A 27,594-nucleotide genomic window follows, 5' to 3' on the forward strand; every position below is an offset into this window, starting at 1 on the left:
TTGCAGAAAATAAACAAGCTATGAAACTTCTACTCATGAAATTCAACTGTTACAATGAAGAAAGGCTACATGTTGCAGTATCATGCAACTCATCTTTACCATCAATACATTTAAGATAAACTGGATTCATAGATAAGTTGAATGTCAGCTTTGCTTATGTAAGGACATGCAATGGAAAGGGTAAAAAGTCCAACTCTTGGGAGAGCACTTTGATCACAGACATTGATTGTGAGTGCATGTGAAAGATCATAAATGTAAAGCAGTCCCTCTCAGGTAGTACGTGGGGCGTTGTCTAGGATATACAATGATTCATTTACAGATGATGTATGATAAGGTCAAAGAATAGACTGTAGTAGCTGTTTCTGCCATGAAACAACAGCCAACTCAGCTCACAAGACATTGGATATTGTGTCGGCAAATGCATTGATCACAAGTGGTCGGGCCTTTCATACCACCCCAGTGCCAAGTGGGATGGATGGATGAATGGAGGGGGGAATGAATGGATGGAGGGAGGGATGCATAGATGAATTAATGGAGAGAGGGGGGGAGGAATGAATGGATGCATAGATGAATGAATGGATGGATGGATGGATGAATGCATGGATGGATGGATGGATGAATGCATGAATGGATGGAGGGAGGGATGCATAAATTAATGAATGGAGGGAGGGAGGAATGAATGGAGGGAGGGATGCATGCATGGATGGATGGATGGAGGGAGGGATGAATGGATGCATAGATGAATGAAAGGAGGGAGGAATGAATGGATGGATGGATGGAGGGAGGGATGAATGAATGGATGCATAGTTTAATGAATGGAGGGAGGGATGGATGCATAGTTTAATGAATGGAGGGAGGGATGGATGCATAGTTTAATGAATGGAGGGAGGGATGGATGCATAGATGAATGAATGAATGAATGAATGGATGGAGGGAGGAATGAATTAATTAATGGAGGGGTGAATGAATGGGACTGAAGTACTTCTGACGGTGTTTCCCACAGTTCTCTGCGCAACTGATTGTGACAATGCGACTCCAGCCGTCGGTCGCTAACCACGCTGCCTGTGTGAAAATGGCCGTCCTGCTACAGTTCACCGGGCTCCACCTCGACTTTCTGGCGGTCGCGCTGTCGGTGAGCGCCTCTTCTTTCGCCATGGGAACCCGGGACAGCAGCAGACTCGAGATCCGCTGCGGAGAGGCGGAGGTGAGGGTCACCGTGCAGCGGCGGCTCCTCGAGGAGAGACGGGTCCCGTTCAGACGCGAGCACCTTCGACTCGGGGCGAAGCCGACGCGGGGCCAGGAGGCGTCGTGCGGACCGCGGGGACTCATGACCGGCGAGGCAGCGGTCATCTCCGCGGGGCTGCGGGACTGTGGGGCCGAGTCCAGAGTAAGAGGGAGAGCCGCGGAGGCAAAGTCTGAGCTCTCGGATAAAAACGCGAGGGAATGTAGTTATAAAGCACGTTTCCTTCACCGAAATCAGGGCGCTGCGCAGGCACATGAAAAAACAACAACTGAGACCAAATATACATTTCAAATCTCAAAGCACAGTTTGCCATAATTTTCAAACAAAATAAAAGGGAAGTACAAAAGAGATTAAAAAAAATTAAAAAACGATTAAAAGAGGTGAACGAAATAAAAAGGATCAATTATTACAAACATTTTCAAATATTTTGAAACAAAAAAAAAAAGTAAAATGGAAGTGAGAAAATATTTAAATTGAATAAAATGCAAGAATGATATGAACTTGCAAAATGGCTTCCTTAAAGGGACAGTTCACCCAGAAATGAAAATCCACTCATTATCGACTTTGCCACTTTGCCGATGTAGAGGTGGCTGAAGCGTTTTAGTCCACAAAACACTTTACAAACAACCGAAAGCAAAATGCCTCCATACTGGTCCTGTGGTGTCTTCCAAGTGTCCGCAAGCGCCGACTATCAAATTGAACTCAACAGCGTCATTTACACCAGGTTTTTAGCCTAAATGTCCTCAGATATTCGCCTCTGGAGCTTCGTTCCTCCGTGGTTTACAGTGGACATCTAGGCTAAAAACATGGTGTAGATGACGCTGTTTTAAGACGAATTTGAAAAGATGAATGATTTTTGTGGACTCGAACACTTCACCCACCCCTCCGTCGGCATAGTGGTGAGTCGATAGTGAGTGAATTTTCATTTTTGGGAGAACTATCCCATGTGTTTAGCCCTTTCCTGAAGATTGCAATGGAGGGACCATCAGGCAGTTGGTTCCAGTGCTGTGCTGCATAGTGACCAAGGGGTCTCAGAGGTCTTGCATGCAGGGTTCTGTTGGACTAACTTGTCTGTTATGTATTTGGGGAAACAGATCACTCAGTATTGGATTCATGGACAGTGATACTGCCTATTGACCTTATTCTGAATAAGACATTATTCCCATTATAATGTTTACATGAGTTGCTAATAGAATATTCCATTCATATTCCAGTTTACGTGCTACAGCGGAGTCTGAGGAGGATGTCGACATAATGCAACTAAAGTCGTAATGTTCCATGTGTTAATTTAGTTGTTGCTTATTCTGAGTATGACCTTATTTGGGTCAAGGTAATTAGACAGTGCAGTTTACATGAGTGTCTTATTCAGATGATTGGATCAATAAAAAAAGAAAGTGAAAGCTCATAATTTCAGTGATTGACAGAAAAGCAATTCATTTCTCAATTAAAAAAATTTAAATATAATGCAGTGATTTTTTTTATAGACATATATATTTGTTTTAATGTCTATATTATTGCTACTTTCCAGGTTCATGGTGAGTGGCTTGTGTATTCCAACCAGCTCTTTCTATTTCCTGCTGTGATTTCGACCTCTTCAGGCAGTGTAATAGTTAGAGCAGCAACAACCATCATACCTGTTGAGTGCCATTATAACAGGTGAGGCTGATGCATTATTGTTTATGTACAGTGGAAACATTTGAAGCGTTGGAGTATCAATTTAGTTAAGGATATTTCAGTGTACAATCATTTTGTCTGGATGAGAAAGAAATCTCAGAACAAAAGCTGTAGTGTGTGTGTGTGTGTGTGTGTGTGTGCGTGTGCGTGTGTGTGATAAACTTGTGAGCAAATAAGACAAACGCAAAGTAAACGTCAGCACAGTTCAGTAACTTGCGATGAGTGTTTATAGTGTAAAGTGTGAAGTGAGCGCAGGTCAGCAGCAGTGTGGTGGGAGGCCTCAGACAGAGACTCCGACACGGTACAAACCAGCTTCTGCTCTGATCCTGAATCAACGTCGCCCATGATTTTACAGCGTTGGTCCGTAGTGGAAACTCTGTATTCACTCTTTTCTGTTTCCACTGCACTCTGGAGCCATGAAGCAATAATAATATTGTACATTTCACTCAAAATCCCACGGTGCTTCCGGGCTTACTTCACGGCACACCAGTGTGCACACCATTTGGGAACCACTGGATTGGAGCAATGTTAAGGGATGTAATAAGCTGCCATCAGCACTTTAACTGTATGACCCGTGCCTTGTTTTTTTGTAAGCACAGAAAGCAGACAGTGAATGCAGACGCATTAACCCCAACCTGGCAACCCATGACATCCACTATCGGTGTATTTGGCCTTCTGCACTTCTCCCTTCGTACCATGGCAGGTGAAAACTCTATCTCACTGAAGTTTGACTATCAGTGGAGGATTTCTCTGTCAATATTTCTTTCAAAATAATATGAAATTGAAACCGACTAAAAATAAAAAAAGTTATGTCCTTACACAGATGACTGCAACTCTCTACGTAGTTCCTCAGTGTACCAGCAGGGGGAAGCAGTGTTTTTGGAGGCCAGTGTGGAGGCGCCGCTGCATCCTCTACTCGCTGTATATGTGGACTACTGTGTTGCTACACTGAAGCCTGACCCTCTCTCCTCGCCAAGCTACAGGTTTATCACCAATTATGGGTCAGTCGGTCCTTCTGGCTCCAAAAACCTCAACAAAATTCTATGCATTTGTGTCTGGTTCAAAGTACTAAACTCAACACAACTAAAATGGTTCTCTGTAGAGCGCATACCTATGCCTAAGCCCAACAGTCCCCTGATGAAATTATTTTTAAATTCACCAGATCATGAATTTTATTTGGATCTGCACAAATTTGCTCACACACACAGATATCAATCCCCTAAAACAATTTTTTTTTCCATCAAGATCCACGAATAACAGAATTTTATTCTGCATCCTTCCACCAAGTTTTGTGGCAGCCCGTCCTGTAGTTTTTGTGTAATGCTGCTAAATAATAGATTAACACACAATTGTAGATTAAAACATAATCCTCTTTGGCAGAGGTAACAAAAGTGCTCAATCCAAGAATTCAAATGTCACATTGAATCTAATGAGTGGAATCCTCAGCCAAGTATGATCATCTTTCAGTGTTTCGGACCAGCTTGGAAGCAAAGCTCTGTTGGTATCATCATGTCTAAATGAGATGTGTTTCTCCATCATTCCAGATGTCTTGTAGACAGTGTATTACCAGGGTCTTCATCTAAATTCCTCCTGCGGGAGCAAGAAAACCGGTTGTGCTTCAGTGTCCAAGCCTTCCACTTCAAGCAGGATTCTGGGGAACAGGTAACAACACCTCATTGGGCAGTTGTCACGTTATTATTTTCCAAATGACAATTGACACTGGAGGAACCATATTCGCACAAGATGCTATTTGTGGAATTCATCGCTCTTATTTTTGAACTCATCCTACAGCAGTGCATTGTCAGCCAAGCACTTTTCAGTTGCATTATGATTAATCACGCACAAGTGTATTTATCACATTGCTGAAATCAATACTGGATCAAATGTACTTTTATTCATTTGGCTTTGTTCTTCAAGATGTTCATCAGCTGCCACCTGAGGGCCACTCCGAAACCAAACTCCCAGAGCCACCTGAACAAAGCCTGCTTCTTCCACAGGCCCACATTCAGGTTAGGCTGCATCTAGTGACGTTCAGTGTTGAATCAGTTCGTCATGCTTTGGTCTGAACTAGTGCTGCACGATTAATCTAATGTTCATCAATAGCCCGTGCAGTTATATAAGCACACAAAGCTGCGATTTAATGTTTAATTCTGTGCAGATATAAACAATCGTCACTCTCCAGTCCTGCTGAGCTCATCGTCTGTGACAGAATCAGTGGCTGTGTGATCGATTTTCTCTTTCTGGTTTATTTCTGCGCTAAAAATTAGTTTTCCCTCTTAATGGGTTTATTTCCTCTGTAGCAGCTGAACATGTGACAGCAGCAAGCAGAGACTCCTGCAGCCGAAATTAACTATCTCTGAAACAGTCACTATAGACAGACTTGAAAATACTCACCGGCCTTGCAACCCATAATGCAACACTTGTACGCTCCATTGTTGAGTGAACTTGCAATTGTCTGTACAAAGCCTGTCTTATATTGGACTCATTGCGGTGTGCACTCTCTCCAGACCAGTAAAGAACTGTCATCATGGTTTTTCTGTTCATTCCGTTTTGTTACTTGGCAAAAATACTTTGACCTCATACATGTTATGATGGATGTTCAAGAAATATGCGTTAAACATAATCAGCAACTGTGCATTTTCTTTGATAACCAAGCACTCCTGCAAAAAATGTATTATATTGCAATTGCAATATCGTCCACAATAATCGCAATAAGTCTTTGTACACCAAATTGTGCAGCACTAGTCTTATCTTAAGATCCACTGATATAAATGCATCTAGGTATTATCCGGATGTCCCTCTGTCACTCAGGTGGCGTGCCACAGAGGGGGACCAGGCTCTGTGCGAATGCTGTGACTCTGACGACTGCTTGAGACAGACTGGAGTGGGGAACATTGGCTACACTGTCCACACGACTCCACCCCATAAAGGTTTTCCCATGAACTTTACACGTTTTTGACGTCATTTTTACCAGTTGTGCTGAATGCAGATGACAGCCATAGCAACGTATATGGATGTGAAGCCTATGTCACTGAACTAGTGTGTGTGTGTGTGTGTGTGTGACAGAAACGACGCATGAGGCGGACACAACAGTCGGGCCTCTTCACACCCTGCCACCCTCCCATTGGACGGGTCATCTGTCAGTCAGTCACTGAAGAGCATTTTCACGACTTGACTATTAGGTGGGTACAGGGACTGCTGAGAGCTGGGGAGTTGTCCAATAAAGCATTTATCACGTATTGTTTTTCTTGTTTCTAATCCTTCAGTGAATAAATGCAGAGCTCAAAGGCATGAATAGCCTGCTACAGCATTGGCTCTACAGATTTATGCATGGAGCCTCCTTCTAAACACATTTAAAGTCCCTTGATGTGAGGATTTATTTTTTGACTACTCTGAACCCTTGGAGGCCGTTTACAGCAGTGATGCACCACAGCCATACACCACTGCTAACAGCATATGCTGGCAGGAGAAATGAAAAGGCAAGATTTGACAAAGGATGTGTTCATTTTCTGGTTGTCAGCTAAAAGATTCAACCCAAATTTGTTTCTGTAAACTAAATGTAACTGTGTCTACATGTAGTGAAACACTTCCATGTGTATGCCAGCAGAGTGCGCTAGTGCTGCTCCTCGTTGACTGAGCTGAAGATGCATATTTTGAGAAAGCTTTATTTCGCCCCAAGAGAAATAAACAAAACAAACCAATTTTCACAACCATGATTACATTTTTCTATATAATACTATAAACACTAATTCAAGCTGCCGCAGTCGTGGTTTTTATTTAGTTAGCGCAGCACTGTTAAGTGTCTGTGAGCTGACTTGATAGAAATCCTGTTTGTAAATATGTGTCTCATCAGACCGACAAGTAGTAGCTTCAGCCTGACTGAAGAATGAGTAGTTTTTCATTCAGCCATTAAAATTAATAGCCATGAAAACAAACCCGTGAGGAATTTCCACAAAGAGGCTGAAGCACCACAATGGAACTTAAAATATCTCGGAGGCAACAAGCGAAGTCGAATAAACAGACATCAGGGTAAGAATGGGACAGCTCCGCAGCCGTGCACTCTCTGTACTCTGCTTCCACTGTCTGCAGGAGAAACCCTTATCTAGTCCCGTGAGAGGAAATGTGACAGACCAAATGGGAAACCTGGTGGATTTTAACGGCGCAGTGTCTTATTCCATGACATCAGGACGTCAGTTATTCTTATCTCTGAGAACAATCCACTGTATTGATGTAATTAGCAATTGTATTTCGCGGAGGATCTTACTGGTTCTGGAATATGCTGACCTTTCCCTCATCACTTGTTGGTCAGACATTTTGTGAATGGAAGAGTTGAAACTGAGCAGTTACATTTCGGCGTTGTTTGGCTTTGTGGTTTTACCTGTCAGGAGAATTCATATCTATGCAATGGAGAGATATTCGGATGCTTCTGTTTAAATATTGTTGTAAAGTTGCAGTTACTCTTAAGTATTTGTTGTGGCACAAGCAACGACAGTGTTTCAGGTCGATGCAAGTGTGAAACTTGTGATTTATGGGGCCATCGTGCTTCTGATTATTCTCAACACTTTGGCTTTGATAATATTTTAGATTAATTGTGTGCTGCATTTGTTGTAAACTCACAGGCATGCAAGAGTTTATCCAGCAGATGAAACCAGGTAAACCAACTTTAGTTTCAACATTACAGATTAGGTAGTATAGTATTTTGGCAGCCTTGCACAAGTTATTAATAAAAAGCTTCTTAAACTTAAAGGTTCAGTGTGTAAGATTTAGGTGAAAGGGATCTATCGTTAACACAGTTCAGGAATTTTGTCAGTGAATATATCTGGTTCATGGCAAAATGTTGAATAAATCTGTGTAATCTGTGTATTCTATCTGTGATAGAATATGTGCACATAGTGATGCAAATGTGATTTAATATTTTTATGGATATGCTTTGGGGATGCATGAGACCAGTGTTTATGATCATTTAACCGTAACAGGCAGACTCGTTCAGCCTGATAACAGGGAAACGGCGTTAGCAGAAGACACGTGTTTTCTCCGTTTACACACGAACAGCTGAGAGCTGCACTGAGGTAAGGAGAGGAGAAGGGGGAGATTCTGGAGGAGGAGGAGGAGGAGGAGGAGGAGGAGCCACTGGGACCTGACTGAAGCTACACAGGTTTGTGTTTTTATTATATTACTACGTGGTCTCGTTGATGTCAACAAGAACAATACAACAAAGTGTTTTTATACCACAGCTCTGTGTTGACATCTCACTGAGTAATGTTAATGTAACATTAGCTGTCTCAGAAACCACTGAACAATAATTATATGAATACTGTATGTTACAGGAATATCTTGTCATTGTTTTACACATGTGGGATAAAAAACATTCCAGCTTATGACCCCTAATACCTGACATTATCATATAACCAACATAATATAGATCTAATAATAAAGCCTTCTCTGAGTTTCTCCTTTGTTTGTTTTCAGACACTTCCTGAAGAGATGAGTGTGGAGCAGCACAGGGGCTGACAGCTGCAGACATGGTGACCCACCTTCTGCTGGAGTACCATGGTGTTCCTATGAACTGTAGGGACACACCTTTCAGACAGCCAGAGGAAATGCTGTGGTCAGGATCCTGAAAACGGTGTGAGTCTACCACTGTACTTCTCCCAGTACTGCCTAGAAGTGTTTTACATATTCAGAGGCAGTACCAGGAGGATGTTTGGGTTTTAGACCGCTCTGGAAGCTTCATATAGTACCACAGGTATTCACACAACTGCATATACTAGGTGCAGAAGGATGTAATTTGCATTATTATTATTACTTCTGTTGTATCTTTTTTATTTATTTGTTTTTCTATTACTATTTTCACACATTTGCTTTGAAATTGTTAATTGTTTTATGAATATATTCATATTTTCCACTATAAATATTTGTTCAATTGGGTTTACACTGTAATGAAAATTGCAATAATAAAAGGGACATTAAACAGATTTGCTGTATTTATTTTGTATTTATATTATATACATAAACAGATTTTTTACACAGGTTGGTCTGCGTGAAAGGCACCATGATTCAGCTTTGCTTTTCAAGGACGAATATTTGTCCTGTTGAAAACAGTTACAATACTTATTAATATAATATTTGACATTCATATCCAGTTTGGCAAAAGTAATGCTTATATGAGAATGACTTACAGGGTTTGTATTCCACAAGAGTTACAAAAAAAGTTAATTATATAAATGTATATTTTAATTAAAAATATATTATGTATATATATTTGTATAGTCTTCTGAAGCTGAAATTCCAGTTTTCAACCATTCAATATCTGATATACATGTTAACAACTTTGAACATGGAGTGTGGATGTGAGTGATTTATTTCAAATGCAAGCTGTGGAAACAACAAAAATATAATACTGAAGCATTTTAAACTTTTTAAAAATAGATATGGTGAAATGGCAGTCAGAAAGGAGAGAAAATAACAAAGAATGGAAGAAAGAAACTTTTTGTTGATAATAAAACATCAGAGAATAAACATTGCAATATTAATTCCAGTGTAAACTCCATTGCTAAACAAAGCTGGATCTGAAAAGGGTTTTTCTTTCATTGGAGTTGATGTATCAGGGTCAGGAAGCTGTAAAAGAACCTTAAGAAAAAAAGTGATACATGACACAGTTGTCTCCTCCTGTAATATATAATTTCACATCCTGAGGTGGTGGGAAGTTCACTAACATTGTATTTCTGGTGCATAGTAATAAAACTAATCTATCAAACAACAGATTGAATTTATATTGATGTGGTAAATTACCTGTTCAACAGAAAACTGGAGACTTCAGCGTCAGAAACTCTTTGTCTCTCAGTAGTTTTCCATCGTGGAGACAACAAGTTGTTTATCCTCATTTCCTGTTTCACCACGCCTCACTTTAACTTTCACTTTCACTTCTCAGATGAAGCCTGGGCCGTTCCTTTGGTTTTTCAGTGCTACATTTATTGTTTATTACTTATTATTATTAAGGTATTTTCCGTTACGGTTTTTATTTTAGGCTCACTACAGAGTTAATATAACTTAGATATGAGGATTATATCCCGTTTTGTGCAAAGAGAGCATTAGAAATCCTTAGACATCTTACACACTGCTACTTTAAATTGATCTTGTAGTAAACTGCAGAAATCCTGAAGTAGATAAAAGATTATGTTGCTCAGCTCATTTACCGGTTCAAACTAGCTGCTTGTTTTCATACAAAAGTACATCGATTTTATCACTCCACAATACAATAAGATTACCAGATTCAATAACTGTATTTAATGGAGTGTTTATAGGTTGTTGCATTTGAACTATGCAGACTCTAATATATAGTTGTGAAAATTATTTGGCTTGATGGTTTCCTGACTTAATGTAACACATTAAATATTCATCTTTTGTAACTGACCTTTTCCTGCCAAGCTTATGACAAACCTTGCTGTTGGGTGGGTGAGAAACAATAACCTCCTTTAAAGCACACTGTCAACACAAAGCAAATGAAAAACACAAAGAGCTGTAGCAGTCATTAAAGTCAGTGTTGAGGGTGTGTGGTGTAAGAAAAGGATGTTGAAGGGCAGAAATCAAAGAGAGAGAGAGAGAGAGAGAGAGAGCTCTCATTTCTGAGATATTTCTTGATGTATTACACAATCTCAAATAAGTCTGCTTCATGTGATGAGATTTTAAAAAGAGCCACCCTGTAGACCTACCAGCAAAATCAGAACTGATTTGCTGAAACTTGAAAATTGTAACTAAAGCTTACTTTCTACTCCTGTGAGAAAAAAGCGACTGAATGTATCAGACTGGTTAGTAAATTTAGAAGGTTCACCTGGATGTCACGTTCCCATGACTGTGAATAAAAACCCATGACAGTAAATGCCGATTTAGCACAGCAGCAAACCTACACAAATCCTATGACTGTAGATATGAAAAAGTAATTTAAAAAAAGAAAAGTTAAAGGTTATAGTATTCCTGTTGTGGTCTGTATGCTGTGATTGTGCTTTGGGGAACATTGAAGAATACATGCTGAGCACTGCCATTGTTTCTTTATGGAATCTGTTTAATTGAGTAATTCATCCGTACATGTTGACAACACCACAAATGGAGTGAATGATCTTTTAATTCCTTTCAAAGTGTAAATAGTTACCACAAGATAAAACTCAAAACAAAGAAACCCTTCATTCTGAGGGAGAAAATAAAAAGATTGTGCTCAATTTAAAAGAGAAAAAAAACTCAACAACATATTGACATATACACTTAATATTTTCCTACATTGGAAATGTAAATATTTCACATTAGATACATCACAGGAACAGGAACAGATTTTTAAATTCTGATTTTTTAAATCCTGTTTGATAAGGATGATACCACATACAGACATGGTCATGTTTTAATAAGAGACAATATATGTAAATATTTGACATCAGGATTGTCATAGAAACAAAAAAATAGCATCTCACATTAAATTTGATAAAAGAAAAAACAACAATTTCTGTGGATGTTTTTCGAGGCAAGATAATGATGTTATGTCAAACAAAATCCTAAAATCCATTTGGTATGTTTCTTAACATGTGCTCCTAGAATGTACACAGACTATCAGACTGTATTTCAGTGAGCTCATCAACACAGAGTTAAAGCAGATTACTTTGTTAAAAACATAAAAACATTCTCAGATAAAGGTGAACACAAATGAATCAAATTATCCGTGACAGGATAATGAATCAGTGTAATGAGGAGGATGTGCACTTCTCTAATCAGACAGCTTGTTGTCTCTCAGTTGATGTTAGATGACACTTTGAGACTCTGTTCTGCCTGTTGAAGTGAGATATTTTTCCAGGTTGTAGGAATATCAGCAGGCTTTACACCATATTCTTTTGCAAACTCCTCATTGAACGTTGCCATTACATATTTCCAGTAGTCTGATGCCTCATAGCTTCCATCTGGAGGAATGTTCCAATCTGGGAAGATGTCTTTGTAATTTTTGTAAGGGACCCTTCCACCTTTAACAGCACCACAGGTAAAAAGGTTGTCACTTGCCACAAATGAAGAGCATATGTCAGTGGCTAGTTTTTTACTATGGAACCACTCACGTGCATCCAGACCGTTTGGCCTATGCAGTGAAGCCTCATGCACAGAATGGTTACCACCTCCACGCACACAGGCCACTCCACAGAAGGGACACCGTTTACCACATCCAATCACTTGGGTGAAAAGCTCATTCTGGGACTTGACATCATCACGGTTCAGTATCATCTTGATGTCTCTTCTTTTAAACTCTTGCTTTAGATCTTGTTCCATTTTATTCACAAACTGTGTGAACCAGTGAGCAAACTGTTCCTGGTTTGCTTTGTTCAGGATCATGAAATCACCAAGTGCATCCTGGGAAATGACCAATGAATCACCAAGTTCCTGACAGAAGTTGTTAATGAATGTTTTCAAGTCAGCACTTGTTTTCTTTGTGGCCTTGTGGATTGCAGCCTTTATGCTTCTGATACTTGAGTCAAGATGCGGATCCACTAGCTCAAACATCTTAGAATCTTTTGATAAGTGTTTCACTGTTTGGTCAAGTATCCACTCCTTTACATATACCTCATTTGAGCGAATGTACCTTACGTACTCCGTAACCTTATGCTTTGAGAGCAAATCCAGTAACATTTCATACTGGGAGCAGACTCTTGTGATGAACTGTGATTGTTTCCTCATTTCATGAATGATATCAAGACCCAGTTTACTGTAGACAAAGTCTTCAACTGCAGGCTTCAAACATTTTTGGGTGAATTCTTCTGCTTTCTTCTGGCTCTGGTCTTGTTGATTGAACAAATCTTTAAAACTATCACGAAGCTTTTTTAATTCTTCTTCTTTGTTCAGACATAAGTAAGGGTCATTCTCCTTTAGGAAATCTTCGTGCATTTTCTGAAAGTGTCTGGCTGCAATGCAACAGATGTGCTGTTTTAGAGAAACTTCAAACTCAATTTCTATGGTTACATCCTCATCCTGTTGCAGCCTCTCATCAATTATGCGAAGGATCTCCTGGATGTAAGCATCAGAGTAGTTTTTAGTTTTTTTTGCATCTGCTTCAGGTGCATCTGTTTTCCCTTTTTTCTTCACGCACTGAATGCATTCAGCTATGATTTTGTCAGCTATCTTCTGTACCCTGATTGTGGGATCTTCAATGGGTAGCCAATTGCTCGCCCCCTTTTTAGCTTTTTCAAGCATTCCTGTGGCTTTGTATTTGAAAGGCGTTTTGCCACAATCTTGCAGGCGTCTTTGATTCAGCAATTCACATGCATGACTCCCTTTGGGTGAGAGATTTATTCTTAAGTAGTGGGAGACACTGGTGAAGACATTTTTTGGCTCTTGTTTGGAAAAAGACAGTTTCTTTACTGTTTCTTTCCACATCTTATCAAATTCTTGGTTCAGTTCTTCATCTCTCATCTTCATGTTTTTCTTTCGACATTCATCGATCAGTGCACACACTGCTCTTTCAATTTCATTTGTGTGGTTTTCCTTGATTTTTTCAACTTCTATCTGTCCCTCTTTGATTTCAGCCGCTGCTGTGAGTTGACTATACACAGAGTTCTCCATGTCTCGTTGAAGACTCCTTGCACTGTTTGCAAAGTCCTCTTTGTATCTTTCTACGAGATGGACATGGCCGTCTTTTTGCTCAAAATAGTTTTTCAGTTTTTCAAGATGCGCTTTCTCCAATTCCATCAGCTCTGTGGAGACTTCACTTTTCAAACTCAAGATGAGTTCTCTCATGTCAACTATTTTAGATTTGGAAGCAGGTGTTCCAAAATTTGAGATGGTTGTTTCAGCATATGTTATCCACTTGTATATGGATTCTTTGAAGTCCCATTCCCACTTGTTGAATTCTGTGCATAGCTTCATGTATGCATCAGCCACTAGACTGTTTCTGAAGCTGAAGATGAAGTTTTCATGCTTCACTGCTCTCCACAGGCTTGACATCCACACTTTAAACTTCAAGATGTCATTAGCAGAGGACTCACAGTTTCCTAGTATTTGGGTGATGTTTTTCTTGAACTGATATACAGCTTCACTGTACCCTGCATTGACTGGTGCCATTGGTGGGTTTCCATTCCAGAGTCCAGGAATGTACCAGTTCCCAGTTTCTGGGTTGTACTCCATGACATCAGTGAAGCACTTGTTCTTTTCTTTTTTCTCCATTTTGGCTGCCGTCTGTGTCATCTCGTTTAACTGATCCAAGAGCAGTTTCCTCTCTCTTTGGGTGTTCTCATTGGCTGAAACATCTGACACATTCTGGTGAACAAACTGACATTTAGGCTTTTTGCCCACCTCTTTCATCCTGAGAAACGCATGCACAACTATTTGTAGGATGTCCTTCATTTGTGTGGAATTCTCCATTGCAATATTGATAATGGTGATGTCACTCAGCCCCACAACAAGTGTTGCGAGCTCATTGTCGTGCTCATGGCTATCATCCAGTTGTGCAAGCTCTGCTGACTTTAAGCCCTCAGTGTCAATGATGACCATGAAGTCACAGTCAAGGTCTTTTTTGACATCTTCATTGATTCTGATGAGCAACATAAAAGCACCTCGAGTGCATCGGCCACTGCTGACTGCAAACTGCACTCCAAACATGGTGTTAAGAAGAGTGGACTTTCCTGTGCTCTGAACTCCAAGAACCGTGACGACCAGTATCTTGTTCTTTGGAGACACCAGTTCATTGAGCTGAGAGAGAACATCACTCACCCATGTGAGAGGTATGTTGGATGCATCTCCATCTACAAGCTCCAGGGGAAATCCATCAAGCAACAATCCTGCACAGAATTCTGGCAGATGCTGTAGTTGTTTACGTGACAGATCTTGTTCTGGAAGGGAAACTGAAGCTTCATAGATCTGACCCATTTCACGGAAGAAGTGTTCAATTCCCAGTGAGCTGTTGGAAAGCTCTTTATCAATGACTTTGAGGGCCTCTTTGTTCTCAGCATCTTTGCATTTTTCTTTGTACTCCTTCCTGAGGCCAGACAGTTTTTCTCGAGACAGGTTATCAAGGTTCATTCGCATCCATTTCAGGAAATAACGTCTCTCTATGCCTGGGCTTGATATTGCACTGATGAAGCACGTCATGGCATCTGATATGTTTACAGAGCTCTGTTTCTTCCGAAGTTTTTCTTTCTTTTCCTGAAGCCCTGCTTTGTATATTTCTATGTCTTCAGATCCAAGATTTTTAAGACGAAATTCTTCCTTCTCTAAAATTGTTAATTCCTTCCATATTTCGCCATGCAAGGGAAGCTGAGTGACTTTGTAGTCAGGGATGTTTTGAATTTTTGATGTTATGGCATCTGCATTTTCCTTGGCAGTCTGACACTCTGGACAGTCTTCATCAACCAAGATTCCCAATTCATGGGCAATGTCAGCCATCTTCTCAATGCACATCTTCTCCTTTGTGTTCTGAATAACATCGTTGACTTTTTTCCACAAACCTTTGACAAAGTCTGCATCATTTTTCTGCTTTGTCTTTGTAATGATGTTTTTTGTTAAGCCCAGCTTTGTTGCTACTGTTTTTAGAGCATCCATACTAAAGCATTTGCTTTCTTGGTTACCGACCAAAAACATCTGTGCCTTGTGGTGGAGGTTGGTTAGCAGCTTGCACTCACGGTCCAAATTGTCAAAGAACACAAACACTGCTGCAGATGTCTGACACAAGAAAGAAAACTGAGTTTCAAATGAAGCAATGTCCCCACGAAGGTTAGCTACAGCTAATGGCTCACTGAAAATATCAATGTTTTCTTTGCCAGAAGGAAGGTACCAAGTTATTTCAGTCAGTCCATTTGATATTCTTCTTGGAGTGTCACCACACTCCATATTCTTGTGAACAAAAAAGTCATTGCTCAAAAGCTTATTGAGAATCTCTGACTTGGACATGGAACATTCCCCCAGTCTCACAAAAGATATCAGTGGGATTTCAGAAAGAACAATTCTTTCTTCAGTAAAACCCTTGGATTGTACAAGTGACTGAGGTCTGTACGTTTTAACAATGTCTCTCATGGCCCAAAGCATGAGTTTGCACTGCTCTGTGTCACAATCTGGAAGCAGGAGAGGCACAGAAAACTGACACATGGACATTTTGAGGGCCATTTCCTGTTGCACAAACCCATCAGAACACAGGAAGAGAGCAGTGATTACGTCAAGGGGGTTTACCTTGTCACCTGAGTCTGTAATGTCGCTCTGATTACTGAAGTCAAATTCAATCGTTTCTGTTGCTCCGTCATTGGATGATTCACATTCAGATTTTATTTCTCTCGCTGTCACATTTACCATCATTAGTTTCTTCAAGAAATACCATGGAAGATCTGAGTTGCACTTGGCAGGTTCATCAGTGATGGCCTTCAGGTCAATCTGCAGTATTTCGCTCAGTGTTAGCTTCTCTGTGTAGCGCTGCTTCAAGCCCAGATCCTCCAACAAGGTCTGTTGTTGTGTCTCTGTGGGCATGAAAACAATGATTATTAAACCCATAATTACAATGGCCAGTGGTATTCAGATCATTCCCCTTTGCATTAGGGAGGTATGGATGATATGTGTTAAATAAGTTAGTATGTATATATGTCTTTGGAAGGACAGAAAACTGAAACCACTCTTGATCTGAAAACATTTTTCCACCCCTTTACTAGTGTACCTTTTAAGTCAATAATCAGATATCTATAAATGATATATTATTACAATAGAGATTGTTATATTAATGTATATAGCTACAGAGGGGTTATGTTTTGAATCCGTCAGTCCCATTTTTTAGCTTAATATGTCAATGTGTGACTTCACATTCTTGTGAATGTCATATATAGGTATGGGTAATATGTAGGGAATTTCATTACATCTGGCACAATTCACTTGGACTTATGGTGAACAAATCTTAAAAAGGTGAAGTTGAACAATTCAACTGAACTGGATAACCTTGTTAAAGTGTATTTAATGTTATCTTAATAGTGATACTGTCGTAATATAATGTGGCACAACTGCACAGCACCTCAATATTAACACAATAGTTAATAGAGTTTTTATGTCTTTCTTGCCAAGAGTTGAACAAGTAGATCAATACCAAACACATATCTGTAGACTCGATTGGCTGCAATTGACCTTGAGGGCAGTTGTGAGGCAGTTGGAGTGAATAACGTTTAACAGCTAAAAGAATTATCTACACCTTCCTCGAGACAAAAAGGTCCACACACGACTTGAAATTGAAATGAAACAAATTCTAAAATCCTTTCCTTTTCCTACTGGGATTTTGCCCATTTCATGCAAACATTCTTCATTCACATTCTGATTGGTCGATCAAGGATTTGTGACTCATTGCAAATGAAGTCAAATGGCCATGTAAAGGAGGAAAGGGAGGATCATCGTGTTTGACAGCTAAATGTACATCTAAAGTAGAAGCTTCTAACTCTGGTGTAAATAATTATGTTCCACAAAAACGCAGGATCTGGTGAAACCAAAATGGCGACGCTCGTGCTACATGATGTCACTAACACTTGCAGAAAGGTTACATCAAGCAAAATGTTTTTTTTTACTCCATGAAGGTTACATTTTGGGGCTACACATTCTGTGCGACCTTGCAAGTGCCCCCCACCACAACCAGGAAGTTGTGAGAGTGGACCATCTCCCTATATTAGAAATTCTGTTGTGCAACTCTATAAGTGTAATGGCAGCCTTTTTTCCATTACGCTGCACGCCACAACATTGCAGAGTGCATTGGTTGAATGCACTTATTGTTAGTCGCTTTGGATGAAAGCATCAGCTAAATCAGTGGTTCTCAACTGGTCTGGCTTCGGGACCCACCATCACCCCTTAATGACAAGCCGCGACCCAAATCGAGGAAAATTCTCAATTTCTCAAATTTATTTAATGGAAAGATGGTGCAGTTTGAACCTGAGATAGTACAGAATATCACAGTATGCCAACACAAAAAAACAAGTTTAATGATAAACCAAAACGACCAGCAGGTGGCGATGCTAGAGAGGGAAATATTCCCTATTACACTCAATTAGCTGCATTTTGATTAAAACCCCAAAATTGCTTCTTAAGGACACAAGGTAATACAACATACATAACAATTCAGTAACTTCAGCCTTTTTAACAGACTCAACAGTGCTTTCATGCACAAACATGAAATAAAAGTCCAACTATTGAGAAGTAGTAGAAAAAGACTCAAATTATGTAGCTTTAGCTGAGAATACTCACTCACTGAATCTATGACAACCAACAAAACTGATCCTATTCACACTGAAAACGGGTCCGCGACCCACCAGTTGAGAATCACTGAGCTAAATGATATGTAATGTAATGTAATGGACACTAGGAACATACTGGACTGGAAATGGAGGAAACTATTTCAAGTTGTTCAAGCTAATTTGGCAGGTTTGCAAGATCATACATTGATAGTTGATTTTAACAACTTTGCAAATGCACAATAAACTAATACAAATGATGTCAGAGAAGAAATCTGGGGTATTATGGCTGTGGCTATAACAATGATGAGGTGGCTAAGGTTGCCAGCAGAAGGTTTTGAGGTAGATGCGCCTCTTAAAACCACTGAAAAGCATGACTATCAGTCAGTGCAATATTGGGCAATCTAATGACAAGTTTATATTTCGTGAAATGTAAGGACAACTGCCTACTATTGGAGCTACACTACCAGATGTCTTGGCTCAGTCAAATGCACTTCAGAAAACTGAGGCCAAAGCTGTAAATAGACTGAACAAACATCCTTGTTTGAAGATTTATTCAGTGTCGCCTCATTTTTGTCTGCACAGGACTTGGCCCAGTCAGTCTCACTCACATCCGAGCTAGAGACCTGTGCATCTAGGATAATATTTCGAGTGGACTGCATTAAAAGCACCAAGTGCAGTCATCCCTCCACCCGCTTCAATATAGTGATCTTCTATCATGTCCTCAGTAGAAAACCTGAGCAAGCACTGCTGCATCAGCATTTAGCCCTAAACACATGTTCTTCTTAGAGAAGGACTGTCTGTGGACTGAGGTCCAACTTTATTGAGTAACTGATGGGAACGTAACTTCAGAGATAGCCAGGTTTGGCATTTACTGTAAATGCTAATGGAGAGCATGTTCCCTGTTTGTCCACTAGTTGTTAGACTACCACAGTGGTTCTCAAACCTTTTCTGTCATGCCCCACTTTGGAGCTAGAATATTTTTCATGCCCCACCCGCTCCCCTGCCCCAACAAAATTATGACAAAATGGGCCAAGTTTAACATAAAATAAAATACACATGAACATTAAATTCACATTACTTTCAGGAATTTCTTATGTGCAAATAAAAAACCTTTTTCAAACAACTTTTTGTGACATTTGCCACTTTTTTCAAAGAATAGTGCAATAACTTTGCTTAAATTCAACTTAATTGAAGTACTTTTGGTGACATTTATCACTACATTCCTCCATCAGTCTGTACTTTTTCAAAAATAGAGAAAAAATAAATTAAATTATAATCACTTTGTTACAACCATGATAAAGCTCAACCAAAAAGAACACATGCATGTGACTGGGGTGTAATGTTTCCAAGTGTCTTCTTAATTTGTTGGGTCTCATTCTGTCAGCTGCCAGAGTTTTCAGACCTAAAAGACACACTGGTCTCTCCTCATGTCCTCCTTCATTCACTGTGAACCCAAGAGCAAGATCGGCTTCATCGTACTTTCTTCTCAACTTGGTTTTTGAACACTGTGTCTTGTTTGTCACTGACCGGCTGCTTCACGTGAACGAGCTCTGATCTCACTGTGTGTGTCTCTCTGAGCGAATGAGTGGGGGCGGGGGGGGGCGGAGCCCCGGGGCCTGTGTGTGTGTGTGTGTGCGCTGTCTGGGGGCACACACACACACACACACACACACACACACACATTCGCCCGCTCCTGGTATTTCACGCTGGCCTGATACGATGATGATTTAACAAATTAACGTGAACGTGAGTTCACTGTTCGCGAAAAATATGCGCGACATGCACAACACTGTACAGGAGCCGCTGCAGAGCCGCTGCAGAGCCGCGGGTTGCGACCCCTGGCTACGGCGAAAGAACGATTTGTTTACTGTTCCACCGTTAAAGAGATGCGGACGTCAAAACATTAGTTCCGCCTCACATTTCCCCTCCCGGTCGCGCGCCCCACCTGTTATGCCTCTGCGCCACACAGTTTGAGAATCACTGGACTACCATGACCTTTGCAAGTGAGGGTATTTAAACAGCCCTGCCTTGTATGTGCTACTTGTCACTGTCTGTGCAGCAACCCATAACTATAAACCCTGTAGTTTTAGTAGTAGTTATATAGTTTTCAAGAATTTCATGGCTGCCTGTTGTGTTCACAGTAATGCTCTGCTCTGTTAAAAACAGTTTTAACGATGGAAATATTAATAACTGCTTTAAACTACTTACAAACTGCACAGTAAATGGTGCCTTTCAATCTGAACAATAGAGTGCATGAGACTGACCTTCGTGGCGTTTTCTATTGGCGCCAAGGTTATGATGACCAGGTGGATCTCCATCGCCCATTCCCTTGATAAATGAAAAAAACACATTTGCAAACGTGACGAATCAACTTATTATCCCATACACATTAGCTTATAGTGAAGTGTTTCCATAGAATTAGTTTTTATCAACACAAAATAACTAGATTAGCTGTTTACCTCCATTGTGGCTGTACTCTCAATCCTCTCACTTGTGCTTCTCACTGTAAAATAGAAGACAATTCTGTCAGGCTTCATTCCTGTGACGGTTATACCATCAGCTCAGTGTTAGTATAGTTTTGTTACATTTCATTTCAGTAAAAACATTACACATAGTTATTTGTTCATAGCCTCTTTATTTAACGGACAGTTAATTTTCTGAGTTGGGTGCACACAAGTTGGTCAATATTCTGTCTTTTTCTTTAATTATTCTATGTTTCTCTTTAATTTGCAATGACACTTGTTTGCAGTGAGCTCCCCGGGCAAAATGCTTGAAGCTTGCAGGAAGTGGCCTTTTAAGCCCAGCCCACAGGAAGTGGAGGAGGCCCAAGCATGACTGGAGGAAGGGGGGGGGGGTGTAATAATTTACATCAACCAGTCTTTAAAATGTCTTTGTACCCCTCTCATCACATCAATGATTCTCGCGAAAAGAAAAAAAACATAAGTAATTTTCATAAATTCCTAACAAAGCTATGTTATTGGTGTAGTTATGCAGGTCCTCCCATCAGGCACATGTTAGAAAAATCACTGACTAAACAATATAACGACCAAACTCTGTCATAAGCAACCTACCTTTGAAGGAAATTTACCCATGGCACGACTGCATTCTTTTGTCCAGGATTTTCTTTCGCAGTTACGCAGGTCTTGCAGGTGAAGTATTTCTGCTGATGCCGTAGACAAAACACCTCTCTCCACCACAGGAGCCAATGTAATAATGCACTGCAGAACACTCCTTTTATGCTCCTCAGCAAGACACTTTCACTTTGAGTTTGACACGGTCACATGGTTTCCCAGAAAGGGACGGTTTGCAGTAAATTGAAATAATGCCACACACTTAGTGCATTGCCTATTTTTTTAAATCAATGTTGAAGCCCATGGAAACAATATTTACAATATTTATTACATGTTTCCCACACAATCAAAATGAACTGTAAAGTTGTCATGAATACACTGAGACTGGGACAGGCATGAAGATGTGGTGGAATTTGCAGAAAATAAACAAGCTATGAAACATCTACTCATGAAATTCAACTGTTACAATGAAGAAAGGCTACATGTTGCAGTATCATGCAACTCATCTTTACCATCAATACATTTAAGATAAACTGGATTCATAGATAAGTTGAATGTCAGCTTTGCTTATGTAAGGACATGCAATGGAAAGGGTAAAAAGTCAAACTCTTGGGAGAGCACTTTGATCACAGACATTGATTGTGAGTGCATGTGAAAGATCATAAATGTAAAGCAGTCCCTCTCAGGTAGTACGTGGGGCGTTGTCTAGGATATACAATGATTCATTTACAGATGATGTATGATAAGGTCAAAGAATAGACTGTAGTAGCTGTTTCTGCCATGAAACAACAGCCAACTCAGCTCACAAGACATTGGATATTGTGTCGGCAAATGCATTGATCACAAGTGGTCAGGCCTTTCATACCACCCCAGTGCCAAGTGGGATGGATGGATGAATGGAGGGGGGAATGAATGGATGGAGGGAGGGATGCATAAATTAATGAATGGAGGGAGGGAGGAATGAATGGAGGGAGGGATGCATGCATGGATGGATGGATGGATGGAGGGAGGGATGAATGGATGCATAGATGAATGAAGGGAGGGAGGAATGAATGGATGGATGGATGGAGGGAGGGATGAATGAATGGATGCATAGTTTAATGAATGGAGGGAGGGATGGATGCATAGTTTAATGAATGGAGGGAGGGATGGATGCATAGATGAATGAATGAATGAATGAATGGATGGAGGGAGGAATGAATTAATTAATGGAGGGGTGAATGAATGGGACTGAAGTACTTCTGACGGTGTTTCCCACAGTTCTCTGCGCAACTGATTGTGACAATGCGACTCCAGCCGTCGGTCGCTAACCACGCTGCCTGTGTGAAAATGGCCGTCCTGCTACAGTTCACCGGGCTCCACCTCGACTTTCTGGCGGTCGCGCTGTCGGTGAGCGCCTCTTCTTTCGCCATGGGAACCCGGGACAGCAGCAGACTCGAGATCCGCTGCGGAGAGGCGGAGGTGAGGGTCACCGTGCAGCGGCGGCTCCTCGAGGAGAGACGGGTCCCGTTCAGACGCGAGCACCTTCGACTCGGGGCGAAGCCGACGCGGGGCCAGGAGGCGTCGTGCGGACCGCGGGGACTCATGACCGGCGAGGCAGCGGTCATCTCCGCGGGGCTGCGGGACTGTGGGGCCGAGTCCAGAGTAAGAGGGAGAGCCGCGGAGGCAAAGTCTGAGCTCTCGGATAAAAACGCGAGGGAATGTAGTTATAAAGCACGTTTCCTTCACCGAAATCAGGGCGCTGCGCAGGCACTTGAAAAAACAACAACTGAGACCAAATATACATTTCAAATCTCAAAGCACAGGTTGCCATAATTTTCAAACAAAATAAAAGGGAAGTACAAAAGAGATTAAAAAAAATTAAAAAACGATTAAAAGAGGTGAACGAAATAAAAAGGATCAATTATTACAAACATTTTCAAATATTTTGAAACAAAAAAAAAGTAAAATGGAAGTGAGAAAATATTTAAATTGAATAAAATGCAAGAATGATATGAACTTTCAAAATGGCTTCCTTAAAGGGACAGTTCACCCAGAAATGAAAATCCACTCATTATCGACTTTGCCACTTTGCCGATGTAGAGGTGGCTGAAGCGTTTTAGTCCACAAAACACTTTACAAACAACCGAAAGCAAAATGCCTCCATACTGGTCCTGTGGTGTCTTTTAAGTGTCCGCAAGCGCCGACTATCAAATTGAACTCAACAGCGTCATTTACACCAGGTTTTTAGCCTAAATGTCCTCAGATATTCGCCTCTGGAGCTGCGTTCCTCCGTGGTTTACAGTGGACATCTAGGCTAAAAACATGGTGTAGATGACGCTGTTTTGAGACGAATTTGAAAAGATGAATGATTTTTGTGGACTCGGACACTTCACCCACCCCTCCGTCGGCATAGTGGTGAGTCGATAGTGAGTGAATTTTCATTTTTGGGAGAACTAACCCATGTGTTTAGCCCTTTCCTGAAGATTGCAATGGAGGGACCATCAGGCAGTTGGTTCCAGCGCTGTGCTGCATAGTGACCAAGGGGTCTCAGAGGTCTCGCATGCAGGGTTCTGTTGGACTAACTTGTCTGTTATGTATTTGGGGAAACAGATCACTCAGTATTGGATTCATGGACAGTGATACTGCCTATTGACCTTATTCTGAATAAGACATTATTCCCATTATAATGTTTACATGAGTTGCTAATAGAATATTCCATTCATATTCCAGTTTACGTGCTACAGCGGAGTCTGAGGATGATGTCGACATAATGCAACTAAAGTCGTAATGTTCCATGTGTTAATTTAGTTGTTGCTTATTCTGAGTATGACCTTATTTGGGTCAAGGTAATTAGACAGTGCAGTTTACATGAGTGTCTTATTCAGACGATTGGATCAATAAAAAAAGAAAGTGAAAGCTCATAATTTCAGTGATTGACAGAAAAGCAATTCATTTCTCAATTAAAAAAATTTAAATATAATGCAGTGATTTTTTTTATAGACATATATATTTGTTTTAATGTCTATATTATTGCTACTTTCCAGGTTCATGGTGAGTGGCTTGTGTATTCCAACCAGCTCTTTCTATTTCCTGCTGTGATTTCGACCTCTTCAGGCAGTGTAATAGTTAGAGCAGCAACAACCATCATACCTGTTGAGTGCCATTATAACAGGTGAGGCTGATGCATTATTGTTTATGTACAGTGGAAACATTTGAAGCGTTGGAGTATCAATTTAGTTTAGGATATTTCAGTGTACAATCATTTTGTCTGGATGAGAAAGAAATCTCAGAACAAAAGCTGTAGTGTGTGTGTGTGTGTGTGTGTGTGTGTGTGTGATAAACTTGTGAGCAAATAAGACAAACGCAAAGTAAACGTCAGCACAGTTCAGTAACTTGCGATGAGTGTTTATAGTGTAAAGTGTGAAGTGAGCGCAGGTCAGCAGCAGTGTGGTGGGAGGCCTCAGACAGAGACTCCGACACGGTACAAACCAGCTTCTGCTCTGATCCTGAATCAACGTCGCCCATGATTTTACAGCGTTGGTCCGTAGTGGAAACTCTGTATTCACTCTTTTCTGTTTCCACTGCACTCTGGCGCCATGAAGCAATAATAATTTTGTACATTTCACTCAAAATCCCACGGTGCTTCCGGGCTTACTTCACGGCACACCAGTGTGCACACCATTTGGGAACCACTGGATTGGATCAATGTTAAGGGATGTAATAAGCTGCCATCAGCACTTTAACTGTATGACCCGTGCCTTGTTTTTTTGTAAGCACAGAAAGCAGACAGTGAATGCAGACGCATTAACCCCAACCTGGCAACCCATGACATCCACTATCGGTGTATTTGGCCTTCTGCACTTCTCCCTTCGTACCATGGCAGGTGAAAACTCTATCTCACTGAAGTTTGACTATCAGTGGAGGATTTCTCTGTCAATATTTCTTTCAAAATAATATGAAATTGAAACCGACTAAAAATAAAAAAAGTTATGTCCTTACACAGATGACTGCAACTCTCTACGTAGTTCCTCAGTGTACCAGCAGGGGGAAGCAGTGTTTTTGGAGGCCAGTGTGGAGGCGCCGCTGCATCCTCTACTCACTGTATATGTGGACTACTGTGTTGCTACACTGAAGCCTGACCCTCTCTCCTCGCCAAGCTACAGGTTTATCACCAATTATGGGTCAGTCGGTCCTTCTGGCTCCAAAAACCTCAACAAAATTCTATGCATTTGTGTCTGGTTCAAAGTACTAAACTCAACACAACTAAAATGGTTCTCTGTAGAGCGCATACCTACGCCTAAGCCCAACAGTCCCCTGATGAAATTATTTTTCAATTCACCAGATCATGAATTTTATTTGGATCTGCACAAATTTGCTCACACACACAGATATCAATCCCCTAAAACAGTTTTTTTTTCCATCAAGATCCACGAATAACAGAATTTTATTCTGCATCCTTCCACCAAGTTTTGTGGCAGCCCGTCCTGTAGTTTTTGTGTAATGCTGCTAAATAATAGATTAACACACAATTGTAGATTAAAACATAATCCTCTTTGGCAGAGGTAACAAAAGTGCTCAATCCAAGAATTCAAATGTCACATTGAATCTAATGAGTGGAATCCTCAGCCAAGTATGATCATCTTTCAGTGTTTCGGACCAGCTTGGAAGCAAAGCTCTGTTGGTATCATCATGTCTAAATGAGATGTGTTTCTCCATCATTCCAGATGTCTTGTAGACAGTGTATTACCAGGGTCTTCATCTAAATTCCTCCTGCGGGAGCAAGAAAACCGGTTGTGCTTCAGTGTCCAAGCCTTCCACTTCAAGCAGGATTCTGGGGAACAGGTAACAACACCTCATTGGGCAGTTGTCGCGTTATTATTTTCCAAATGACAATTGACACTGGAGGAACCATATTCGCACAAAGATGCTATTTGTGGAATTCATCGCTCTTATTTTTGAACTCATCCTACAGCAGTGCATTGTCAGCCAAGCACTTTTCAGTTGCATTATGATTAATCACGCACAAGTGTATTTATCACATTGCTGAAATCAATACTGGATCAAATGTACTTTTATTCATTTGGCTTTGTTCTTCAAGATGTTCATCAGCTGCCACCTGAGGGCCACTCCGAAACCAAACTCCCAGAGCCACCTGAACAAAGCCTGCTTCTTCCACAGGCCCACATTCAGGTTAGGCTGCATCTAGTGACGTTCAGTGTTGAATCAGTTCGTCATGCTTTGGTCTGAACTAGTGCTGCACGATTAATCTAATGTTCATCAATAGCCCGTGCAGTTATATAAGCACACAAAGCTGCGATTTAATGTTTAATTCTGTGCAGATATAAACAATCGTCACTCTCCAGTCCTGCTGAGCTCATCGTCTGTGACAGAATCAGTGGCTGTGTGATCGATTTTCTCTTTCTGGTTTATTTCTGCGCTAAAAATTAGTTTTCCCTCTTAATGGGTTTATTTCCTCTGTAGCAGCTGAACATGTGACAGCAGCAAGCAGAGACTCCTGCAGCCGAAATTAACTATCTCTGAAACAGTCACTATAGACAGACTTGAAAATACTCACCGACCTTGCAACCCATAATGCAACACTTGTACGCTCCATTGTTGAGTGAACTTGCAATTGTCTGTACAAAGCCTGTCTTATATTGGACTCATTGCGGTGTGCACTCTCTCCAGACCAGTAAAGAACTGTCATCATGGTTTTTCTGTTCATTCCGTTTTGTTACTTGGCAAAAATACTTTGACCTCATACATGTTATGATGGATGTTCAAGAAATATGCATTAAACATAATCAGCAACTGTGCATTTTCTTTGATAACCAAGCACTCCTGCAAAAAATGAATTATATTGCAATTGCAATATCGTCCACAATAATCGCAATAAGTCTTTGTACACCAAATTGTGCAGCACTAGTCTTATCTTAAGATCCACTGATATAAATGCATCTAGGTATTATCCGGATGTCCCTCTGTCACTCAGGTGGCGTGCCACAGAGGGGGACCAGGCTCTGTGCGAATGCTGTGACTCTGACGACTGCTTGAGACAGACTGGAGTGGGGAACATTGGCTACACTGTCCACACGACTCCACCCCATAAAGGTTTTCCCATGAACTTTACACGTTTTTGACGTCATTTTTACCAGTTGTGCTGAATGCAGATGACAGCCATAGCAACGTATATGGATGTGAAGCCTATGTCACTGAACTAGTTTGTGTGTGTGTGTGTGTGTGACAGAAACGACGCATGAGGCGGACACAACAGTCGGGCCTCTTCACACCCTGCCACCCTCCCATTGGACGGGTCATCTGTCAGTCAGTCACTGAAGAGCATTTTCACGACTTGACTATTAGGTGGGTACAGGGACTGCTGAGAGCTGGGGAGTTGTCCAATAAAGCATTTATC

At 40.8% G+C, this 27,594-nt stretch overlaps 3 protein-coding genes across 5 annotated transcripts; 2 read left to right on the plus strand and 1 right to left on the minus strand.

Moving 5' to 3' along the window:
* The first annotated feature begins 1,027 nt into the window (after positions 1-1,027).
* Positions 1,028-9,513, plus strand: LOC117752159 (zona pellucida sperm-binding protein 3-like). Its single transcript, XM_034569350.1, has 8 exons — positions 1,028-1,387; positions 3,517-3,620; positions 3,763-3,918; positions 4,462-4,579; positions 4,835-4,926; positions 5,729-5,847; positions 5,984-6,099; positions 8,387-9,513. Exons 1-7 carry the CDS (start codon positions 1,028-1,030, stop codon positions 6,070-6,072), a joined length of 1,038 nt encoding a protein of 345 aa, XP_034425241.1. The 3' UTR covers positions 6,073-6,099; positions 8,387-9,513.
* Positions 2,828-27,594, plus strand: LOC117779344 (zona pellucida sperm-binding protein 3-like). 3 transcript variants are annotated; one of them, XM_034615443.1, is made up of 9 exons: positions 2,828-2,899; positions 22,458-22,841; positions 24,224-24,351; positions 24,959-25,062; positions 25,183-25,282; positions 25,904-26,021; positions 26,278-26,369; positions 27,172-27,290; positions 27,427-27,594. In XM_034615443.1, exons 2-9 carry the CDS (start codon positions 22,482-22,484, stop codon positions 27,513-27,515), a joined length of 1,110 nt encoding a protein of 369 aa, XP_034471334.1. In that variant the 5' UTR covers positions 2,828-2,899; positions 22,458-22,481; the 3' UTR covers positions 27,516-27,594. The 3 variants fall into 3 exon arrangements, with proteins under 3 accessions (XP_034471334.1, XP_034471335.1, XP_034471333.1); XM_034615444.1 differs by having other exon boundaries at positions 22,458-22,658; positions 25,183-25,360; XM_034615442.1 differs by having other exon boundaries at positions 2,836-2,899; positions 25,183-25,360; positions 27,427-27,593.
* Positions 11,693-21,326, minus strand: LOC117752160 (up-regulator of cell proliferation-like). The gene is made up of 4 exons (XM_034569351.1): positions 21,198-21,326; positions 20,586-20,629; positions 20,391-20,454; positions 11,693-16,383 (listed from the first exon to the last, which is right to left on the minus strand). The coding sequence occupies exons 2-4, from the start codon at positions 20,589-20,591 to the stop codon at positions 11,693-11,695; spliced, it is 4,761 nt and encodes a 1,586-aa protein (XP_034425242.1). The 5' UTR covers positions 20,592-20,629; positions 21,198-21,326.

The sequence above is a fragment of the Hippoglossus hippoglossus genome, chromosome 18 (assembly GCF_009819705.1).
Source record: "Hippoglossus hippoglossus isolate fHipHip1 chromosome 18, fHipHip1.pri, whole genome shotgun sequence".
In the NCBI taxonomy this organism is placed as follows: Eukaryota; Metazoa; Chordata; class Actinopteri; order Pleuronectiformes; family Pleuronectidae; genus Hippoglossus; species Hippoglossus hippoglossus.